At 56.7% G+C, this 9508-nt stretch overlaps 1 protein-coding gene across 4 annotated transcripts; it reads right to left on the reverse strand.

Moving 5' to 3' along the window:
* Positions 1-235: 235 nt before the first annotated feature.
* Positions 236-7973, reverse strand: SLC30A2 (solute carrier family 30 member 2). Of its 4 annotated transcripts, none has more exons than XM_082684899.1 (8): positions 7470-7973; positions 6606-6826; positions 5761-5907; positions 4875-5028; positions 3995-4148; positions 3159-3264; positions 1920-2054; positions 236-1422 (listed from the first exon to the last, which is right to left on the reverse strand). In XM_082684899.1, exons 1-8 carry the CDS (start codon positions 7529-7531, stop codon positions 1277-1279), a joined length of 1125 nt encoding a protein of 374 aa, XP_082541025.1. In that variant the 5' UTR covers positions 7532-7973; the 3' UTR covers positions 236-1276. The 4 variants fall into 4 exon arrangements, with proteins under 4 accessions (XP_082541025.1, XP_082541024.1, XP_082541026.1 ...); XM_082684898.1 differs by having other exon boundaries at positions 236-1417; positions 7470-7940; XM_082684900.1 differs by having other exon boundaries at positions 236-1482; positions 7470-7938.
* Between the last annotated feature and the right edge of the window lie 1535 nt (positions 7974-9508).

Genomic DNA, 9508 nt, shown 5'->3' on the forward strand with positions numbered 1-9508 from the left:
CTGGATGACAATGCCTGAAAGACATCAAGAGGTTATTTCGTAGATGGGAAAAGAGAAGCACAGAGGAAGGCCAAATGACCAAGCCTTCCTCATCCTGCCACGAATCAGGGCAGAGGCAAGACAAAATCAGTGCTGCCCCTGGGGAGGCTAGAAGCCCACCTGGCTCTTTGGCAAGGTGGCCTCAGGCTGCTACCTTTCCAGCATGATGGTCAAAGTACACACTCTTCAGACAACACCAGGTGCTTAACAGACTTTGGTTCCAGTCCTCACAACAACCCTGTGAGGTAGGTTCACTCTTAGTCTCTCATTCTCTGAGACCTAAGAGCCACCTAATGAGTCAGGTGGCTGCTTTCTCTGTGAGACTAGGGACAAGTCTCCCCTCTGTATCTTGCCAACGCAAGCGGCCCCTAATTCAGGAATCTACATCCGCCTCAGGAAGCCAGTGCCTCCCATCCGTTGTGCCACCAACGGAGCAGGTCAGGCCACACCAGCCACAGCGCTGGCCCACGGAAGTCAGGCTCTGAGATCCCTGAGACTCTATCAGGACAAGAGAAGTGGGCCAGGGGCTGTGGGGCTGCCACCCACCCCCCAACCAACCGGGGCAAGGCTTCCTGGGCTGGGGGAATAAGGAAAGAAGCCGGCCAGATCCTGACATGGTCAGAAGCCTCCTCCCTCCAGGAAAGGGAAATGTGGCTCAGAGCTGAAATGACTAAGGCACAGGCAGGCCTCAGATGCCCACTGGTTTCCCATCTCAGGGGGACAGGTCGGAGAGTGCAGGGTCTTCACAACTCCCAACCCCCAAGGCCTAATCACACCACAGTGTCAGACGCAGAGGGAGAAGGGCTTATTCACAGATTCATAAGGCAAAGGCCAGACTGACATGAGGAATAAGGCAGGCGGACAAGGGGACGTTGGAGCCAGTCTCCCCTCTGTTCCCCCTCACTGTGCTTCCCTGCCTTTCCAGAAGCTGGTGTAGGAAGGCATTAGATGAGGATGGGGCCCAAAACCCAGCCCTGCCAGGCACCAACCCAGAAGTTGGAGGAGCAGGCTCATACTAGCTTTACACTTGCCACGTCTCCATCCTTAAACTGGCTATCTAGTCAGATGGGGGAGGCAGGGGATGGGTTCCTTCACACTCAACACAGAGCAGAGGTCAGGAGAGGGACCCGCTTTATAATACATCCAGGGGAGCCCGAGTCCCAGCTGGGCCTGGGGGACACTCAGCCCCAGCGGCTGCAGGTCCTGTCCATGCCTCTGCTGGCACCTGGCCAGGCAGTCAGTCCGAGGGGCCTTGGCATGCCTGACAGTCCTTCATGTCCTCCGAGTAGTCTTCGATCTGGATGGTCACGGTGTGGAAGTGGAACTTGCCCTGCAGGCGGGTGCTGGCTGCCTTCAGCACAGCCTGGCCATCTGCATTCTGAGCTAGGGGCAGAGAGGACACACCAGGGGAGGCACTGGGATAATGATTTACTCACTCGGGCCCTGAGGAACGATCAGGAGCCTAGCTCATTCCCTACCCACAGCAGGACATGGTACAGGCATCAGAGAGCACCCCTCCCCTCCACCCAGTCCCATCCCTGCACTGGGCTACCCTCCAGTTCCCACACCTGGTACCATCCCTCCAGAGCAGGGGCCGCCCTGGCTTTAAGGCTGGGAATCTTGGCCCTGCCACCTAGGCACTGTCAGAGCCTGGGCAAGTGACCTGACCCCCCCACCCAAGCCCCAGTCTCCGTTTCTTCATCTATAAGCGTGACTGGGATGGCCAAATGAACAAGGTCTATAAAGTACTCCGCGTGGGGCCAAGTTCAAAACCAGCCGCATTGCTGCAGATTTGTGAGGCCCTCGGGCGCTTCAGGGATGGCCCCAGGCCTCCGGCAGCCTCTGTCCCTCACCCCGCCCTGAGGATCCTGGCCACTCACCGATGGCGATGTGGACAGACAGCACAGGCTGGGCCACGGTCAGGGCCCAAATGTGCAGGCTGTGCAAGGCTTCCACCCCTTCCACCGACAGCAGCAGGTCCCGGACAGCCGTGAAGTCCACACCCTTGGGGGTCCCTGAGGGGGGCGGGGATAGGGGCTGAAGGAGCCTGCTCCCTCCTGCCCCTGCTGGTTTCTGCTGAGCACCCTGGCCAGCAAATCTGATGTTGCCCCCACACCCCAGATGATCTCCATCATACTACCCTTCTGTATTTTCCTCCTCATGCCTGACACTGTCTGAAATGACCTTGTCAGTCGCTTCCTCGTGTCCCCCTCTAAAACGGAAACTCCACGAGCACGGGATGGTCTGCTTTGTTTACTGCTGTATCCTCAGTGCCTAGAACAGTACCTGGCCCAGAGCAAGTGCCCAATGACTGTTTTCCCGAACAGAAAGGAGAAGGAAAGACGGGCATCAGGGGACCCCCGCGCCCACACGGGCCATCAGCATCATCACTTTTATCTAGGGCTGTCACACTCTGGGGGAAAATGCTCTGAATCACAGCCAAACACTCCGGCTGACTCCACATCAGCACCCAACTTTGGACTGCACCCTGGCCACACATAGCCCCAGGGTCCCATGACCCTGGGGCACAAGAAAGCTGGTGACTGTGGCAACTCAGGGTGGACCATTTGCCAGTGCAGAAGAAGACCCCCTGCCCCCAGCTGAGCCAAGTGCTCCTGAGCAGAGGCCTCATAAAAGAAGTCAACAAGCTGGAGGGGTTTGGGGAGTCTTGTCCAACACCCACCATCCTTTTTTTCTGAGCCTCAGTCTGCCACCTGTGCAACGGGAGGCAGAATCCTCGTCCCTCTCTGCCCAAGGGGAGGCAGCTAGAGACTGCAGAGGTGTATGGGGGAGGGGCGGAGCAGCTGTTGGTATACACCACCTAGAAGTTAATCTGACTAGACAGGGAGGACACACCCCAGCAGGGAGGGGGACACCTTGGGGCTAGAGGGAAGGGAAGGTTCGGTCAGGGTCATATTTCCAGGAACAGTCACACCTGAGGGCTCCAGTTGATGCCAAGACTGGCCTGGGGCCCCAGGAGGTTTTCCAGCCTGTGCAAGGCTCCAGATCATGGCTCCCTGCCAATGTGCTAGGACTCTCCTGCTCCCCCCACCCTGATCCCCACCAAACTTGTTAGTACTGGAGAGCCCAGAGCAAAAAGAGACCCAAGCCCAGGTTACCTTCCATCAGCACCAGGATCACATCTCTCAGAATGGTCAAGGTTGTCCCCAAGACCAGGATGGAGAAGAGGAAGGTACAGATGGGGTCTACGTACTTGTACTCTGGCTACAGAAAAAGGGGAAGGCAGAGCAGCGGCTCACCACCCAACACCTCAGCCTCTCTCTCCCTTCCCACCCAGCGCTGCGGTGGGGAGAGGAGCCCTCTGCGGGGTGGGCACAGACCTCACCCCGGGCTCTGCCTCCCAGTTCTCTGCCTTTTATCCTGTGCTCACAGGAACAGGCAGGAGAGATCACAGCTCAGGATAAGACAGGCCCTTCCTCCTTGCCCAAGGGACTGAAGTGTGAACAAAACTAAAAGGAATCCTAGATACCAGTGGTCCACCATCTCATTCTATAGGTGGAGAAACAGGATCAGTGAGTGCAAGGGACTATCCATCATGTCGCTCGCAGGGGCTGGAGCCAGGCTTCAATCCCAACGCCTGGCTCTTTCCACTACACCACTCTTCCTCTGTGCGGTGGGCAATGCATCGGCAGCCTGCAGGCCTGGGGGTCTGAATCTGACTCCACAATTTCCCAGCTGTGTGACACCATCCAAGTCACTGAACCTTTCCGAGCTGCAGAAACACCACCAGCTGCTCTTCAGGATTACTGTGAAGATCAGAGGTGCTGACACTTGGTAGGCACTGGGTAAAAATGTTCCTTCCTCTCCCCATATAGCGGGGAGGGAGCTAGAACCTGGGAAGGGCCATGTGTAGAGAGGAGCCCCCACTTGATCTATACTCTCCTGCCCACTCCCCCCACCCCCCAGCCTACCTCCCTTTGTCCCCAGCTCTGACCTTGAAGTATAAAATATAGGCTGCCACCAAGATGCCTATGCTCTGCAGAAAGTCTCCAATCACGTGGATAAAGGCAGCTCGGACACTGGGGTTCTGCTGCTGGCTGGGGTCGTGGCTGTGCCAGTGGCCAGACGGGTGAAGAGTCAACCCCATTCTGCAGAAACAGAGACAAAGCCAAGGGTTCACTGACGTAGCAGGGAGAAGCCCCCCAGTAGGGCTGGCCTGCCTATGGGACAAAAATCCTAATCTTCAAACTGCCTGTTCCCTGTGCCTGGTGAGGATCCCAACCACCATGGCCTTCGTTCAGAGCACCATGGGAGAATGGGCTCAGTTCCAATGCCAGCCTAAATCCGGGCACACAGATGCTAACTCTCAGGACAGGAGGGCACCATGGAGGTCATTTTGTTCCCCCCATCCTTTCACAGAAGGGGAAACGGAGGCCTAGGGAGGGAAGTGACTTGCCCAAGACCACTGAGCCAGGAGAGGAAGCCCAAACAAGACACCCATGTTCCACATACTCTGCCTCTCACTGACACCACTTTTAGGGCCAGCGGCTTGAAAAAGAACTTGGATTCTGCCCTTACAGACATCTGCTCCTGTAAGAGCTAGACCCCTTCCCATTTGAGGTATGAAGGCTCTCTGTTTATTCCCGCACACATGGTGGGAAGGTGGCCGAGCTGATGCCACCCCAGACTCCCAGCTCTCAACAGCTCCAGCCTAGGCCTAAGGCAGAACTGAGGTATTCCAGAAACTAGAGCTCAGACTAGGGAAATTCTCATCCTGTGGCCTGTGCATGGCCTCCCTCTGCTGAGAGCAGGCACGCAGACATGTTTGTGAAAAGTGGGAAGGAGGACTCACAGGGAACGGAAGCGACACTCACATGATATTCACCGCCACAGCGCAGCCCGATGTGATCAGCATGGTCCCCCCTTTGATCTCATAGTCCCCAGAGATTAGCCTCTCCACCGCCAGGAACACCAGCACTCCAGTCACGACCCAGATGGACAGTACAGAGAGCAGGGCTCCCAGGATCTCTGAGGAAGAACCCAACACCCATCTTAGCATGTGGCCCTAAGACTGAGGCGGCCTCCCCAGCCCTCCACAATCCTCCTGCCCCATCCCTGTAAAGTCAGGGTCTGGAGCCACCTGGGCTCTGCCGAAGGTATGGCTGGCATGGTCACGCCTTACAACCTCACCACTCATCCCTCAGAGGACGTCAGAGCTAGAAGGAACTTAAGTCACCCAGGCCAACCCTTTTTGTTTTACTTGTGAAGAAACTGACTTACTAAAATATGTACCTATTGCTCAGCTGAAGAACTGAGGCTTCTGAGGAGAGACTGGGGCATCTCCCACCAAGAAGAAAATGATAGTGTGACCCAGAGATGAACTAAAGGGGGCTTAAAGCCTTTATCTTCCAGTAGGCTTTGCTGACCCTTCCCTGCCCCGGAAATTATTCCACATGCAATTATGTACAGAGTTAATGCCATAGTCATTTGTTCTTGAAGTCTGGCCATTTCATTTCTTAGAAAGGTGAACTCTCCTTCCCTGTAGGTTCCCTCCGGAGGTTCCCAGAGAACAGGGGACCAGGGCTCTCCCCTCAGACTGGGAGCTACCAAACGACAGAAGCTAAAACTGACATTCTCTTCCCCACCCCAAGTCACCCTCCCGGCCTCACTCAGGGATCTACCTGCTGTAGCCACGAAAGAACCCACATCTTGACCTGCCCCCTCTTCCAACCCCATTCCCACCCCAACCGGGGTCCTCACCAGCTCGCTGCCAGCCGAAGTTCATCGTCTTGGTGGCTGGTCGGGAGGACATCCAGAGAGAAAAGAGGCTGACCAGCATGCTGGCAAAGTCAGTGAGCAAGTGGGCTGCATCAGTCATGACCGCCAAGCTGTGAGCTAGGTACCCACCTGCAGGGGCAGGACCCGAGACGGAGGGGCCTTATCAGCAACCCATGGAGCCAACTTCTCAGACTGTGTGTGCAGCAGGCAAACCATGGGGTCTGGAGAAAAATCATGTGTTTGGGACCTCTCCACCCATGAGCTGTGTAACCATGCACAAGTCACTAACTTCCTGTGAGCCTCAACTTCTATCTGTGAAATGGGACTGACACGATCTACTGAGAGGGGAATTGTGAAAATCAAGTTCAAATAGGGCCTGTAAAGCCTAGGAGGCACCAGTAAATGCTCTTTCCTTCTCGGCATCCAGGCCATCCCTTACACACTGGTTGTGCATAATCTTGGGCAGATTACTTAATCCTAACTGCCTCCGTTTCATCAACTATAAAATAAGACCACCACCCATGACAGTATTAGTGTGTCATGAGAACTGGGGACGAGATAACCTGCATGTAAAAGACTCAGCATAGTGAATGTTCAAATAAATGGGGCTATTCGTAGGTTCTTTTTAATTAAGTAGGCCCCACACCCAATGTGGGGCTTGAACTCACGACCCTGAGATCAAGCCATGCATGCTCTGGGCTGAGCCAGACAGATGCCCCAAGGCTATTAGTTAATTAATATTACTGGGAACATCATGGAGAAGAAACTTTTAGATCATGAGACTATCCATGCACCCAATTTCGTTTAATTAGCACAAAAGTTCTTACCAACCACTTCCCCAATCATGAACACCAAGCAGATGGCAGAGGCCACATAAAGCTGTCGCCGGGCCCGCTCCTTCTTGGGGTCGAAGTGATTGCCAGGACCCTTCTGGGCATGACAGTAATGATTACTCTCAGTGACTAGATCAATCACCTGCAAGTCCAGGCCAGATGGGGGCAGAGGGATCCAGCTAGTCCCCTCCTGCCACAGAGATCCTGTGTAAGACCTGGCCAGAGAGGATGGGAGAGGCCCGACTCAGCTCTGAGTTGGGGGCAAGGAGGCCGGACTCCAGTCCCATCCCTCTTTGGGGTCTTGGCAAACGTTCCCACGCGTCCAATTCAGGGAATACCTAAGGGTACTCCAAGCTGAGGAGTGACCAAAAACTCGTGTTTGGAGTGGGGTGCTGGGGAAATGACCAGTCTTGGCCCAGGGTGTTCCTTCCTCCCCCACCCCACCCGGGTCAAAGACGGAGAAGGAAAAGACCTTGGGACGCAGCCATGGGGCAAGGCCAGTGCAGCCAAGCACGGAGAAGGAACAGAACTCAAGCTCTAGGAGAGCAGACGCCCCTCTTGCGCACTTGGGGACACAGGGCCTCCCAGGGCAGAGCTGCCCCGGGGGCAAAGTGTCGGGCCAAGGGCGGGGCTCCAAGCATGCGACTGCCCACTAGTGGTCAGGATCCGTGCTCAGCCGCGGGGGCGGGGGAGCCCCCCCCCGCCCCCCCGCCCCGCGTCCAGGTTCGATTCCCTCTTTTCCCTCTCCTTCGCCGTCCCAGTTCAAGCCTCCGGCAAAACCGTCCACTGTAAACGGCAAACCAGGAGATGCGTCCGGAGCCGCTGAAATCCCCGCCGCTCCGCAGACTCTCGCCTTACCGGGCTCCCACCCTGGCGTCCACCAGATGCTGCTTCTCCGTGAGCTCCATGAGGCCCCACATGCCCCGCGCTGGGTTCGGGAAGGCGCGCGGCCGCTGTGCCCAGTGCGCCCTGGAAGTTGCGCGCGGGACGCTGCGCAGCGCGCGCGCACCTGCCCGGAGGGCTCCGCGCGCCGTTCCCCGCGCCCCTGCGCCCGCACCCCTGCGCCCGCGCCTCCCGCCCGCCTGCTGCTCCGCGCTGCAACTCCCGCCCGGACCACGTTGGGGGCCGTCCCGCTGCCGCTCCGGCCGTTCCGGCCGCTCCAGACAGTCCGCGCCCACAGCTGCGCCCCGCGCCCGCCCGCTTTATCCTGTCCCGGCCACCCCGTGTGAAGCCGCTCGCTGCGCGTCGTGTGCAAAAGCCCGCCGGGAAGGGGGAGGGGAGGCCGGCTGCGCAGGTTTTCCCGGCGCTGCCCCCGAGCACCCAGTCTTCAGCGCCCCTGGGGCCCGAGGAGCCCACCCCACGTGACTAGGACTAGGCGACGGCTGCGCGCACTGTCCCCTGCGCTCGGCTGGCCACGGTTTGTTGAAATCCGCTTTCAGTCCCCTGAGAGCAGGAATGTGGCTCCTGAAGTTAGGTGTGTTGTCCCCTCAGGCTGAAGGCTCCTGGGGTTGGCTGCGTCCTTCTGCTCAGACTAGGGCGGGGGGGGGGGGTCTCCTGGGGGCGGGGTATGCGGACCCTCGGGCTGGGGCAGGAGCCCTCCTTAGGACTGGCTGTGACCCACGGGCCCATCCCAGCCACCGCAGCTGCGCCTCTTCCTCCCCTCCGCTCCGATTAGATTACTATCTGGAGTAGCTTTATCTCCACCCCTACGTAGAGCAGTGTAGCCTTCAGCAGCAGTCCCCATCTGCAGAGAACCGACACCACCAACCCCCTCCCTTCCCCGCCCTTCCGCCGCTCACGGAAGCCCCTGGAAGGTGCTGTACGCGGTGTTCCACCAGAGAAGCTGGCCCAACTGGGTTGGCTTGGTGCCCTACCCACTTTAAGCTTTGTCTTCTCGCTGGGGCTCGGCGCGGGTGTCGGGACCTTATGGCCTAGCCTTATGGGTGGACTCTGATAGGGACCTATTATATAGAAAACTCTGGACTGCTGACCTCTCAGCCCAGTCACTTCATCATTCCCAGTACGCTTGGTCTAGGGGACCATGGCTCGGCTACGTCCCTTCAGGTAGACAAGTGTTTAAGTTGCAAGCTACTTGCCCACACCATTGGGGATAAAGAGGTTCCTTCAGTCTTTCCTGGACAAGAGTCACTTTATTTGGAGACCAGGTGTGCGGAGTGAGGGTGGCAGCACCATGCCTACCCAGACTGGGTACCCACTGAGTGCCTTTCCACCTTCTGTGGTCAGTGAGTGTGAGAAAGGTCTACCTTAAGCTTTGTGGTTTTCCTGGTATAATCTCAGAACCAGAAGATCCAGCATTACCTGGAAAAGGTGTTAAAATGCAGGTTCCCAAAAGGCTGCATCAAACTAACTCAATCAGAATCTTAAAACTTGGGGCACCTGGGTGGCTCAGTGGGTAAAGTGTCTGCCTTCGGCTGGGGTCATGATCCCAGGGTCCTGGGATCCAGCCTCAGAATGAGCCAGGAATCACATGGGGCTCCTGCTCAGTGGGGGGGTGGGGGTGGGGAGTGGAATCTGTTTGTCCCTCTTGCTCTGCTGCTTCCCCCCACTTATCCACTCTCTCAAATGAATAAGTGAAATCTTAAAAAAAAAAAAAAAAAGAATCTTATGACTTATTTGATGGCAAATGTTTACGGTTTAAAAAGCATATTTTGGGGGCACCTGGGTGGCTCAGTGGGTTAAAGCCTCTGTCTTTGGCTCAGGTCATGCTCCCAGGGTCCTGGGATTAAGCCCTGCATCGGGCTCTAAGTTCAGTGGGGAGCCTGCTCCCCCCACCCCTTGCCTGCCTCTCTGCCTACTTGCCATCTCTCTGTCAAATAAATAAATAAAATCTTTAAAAAACAAAAACATATTTTTTGTGTCCCTCGTTCCCTTCAATT

Source organism: Mustela nivalis (assembly GCF_964662115.1).
Source record: "Mustela nivalis genome assembly, chromosome: 10".
In the NCBI taxonomy this organism is placed as follows: Eukaryota; Metazoa; Chordata; class Mammalia; order Carnivora; family Mustelidae; genus Mustela; species Mustela nivalis.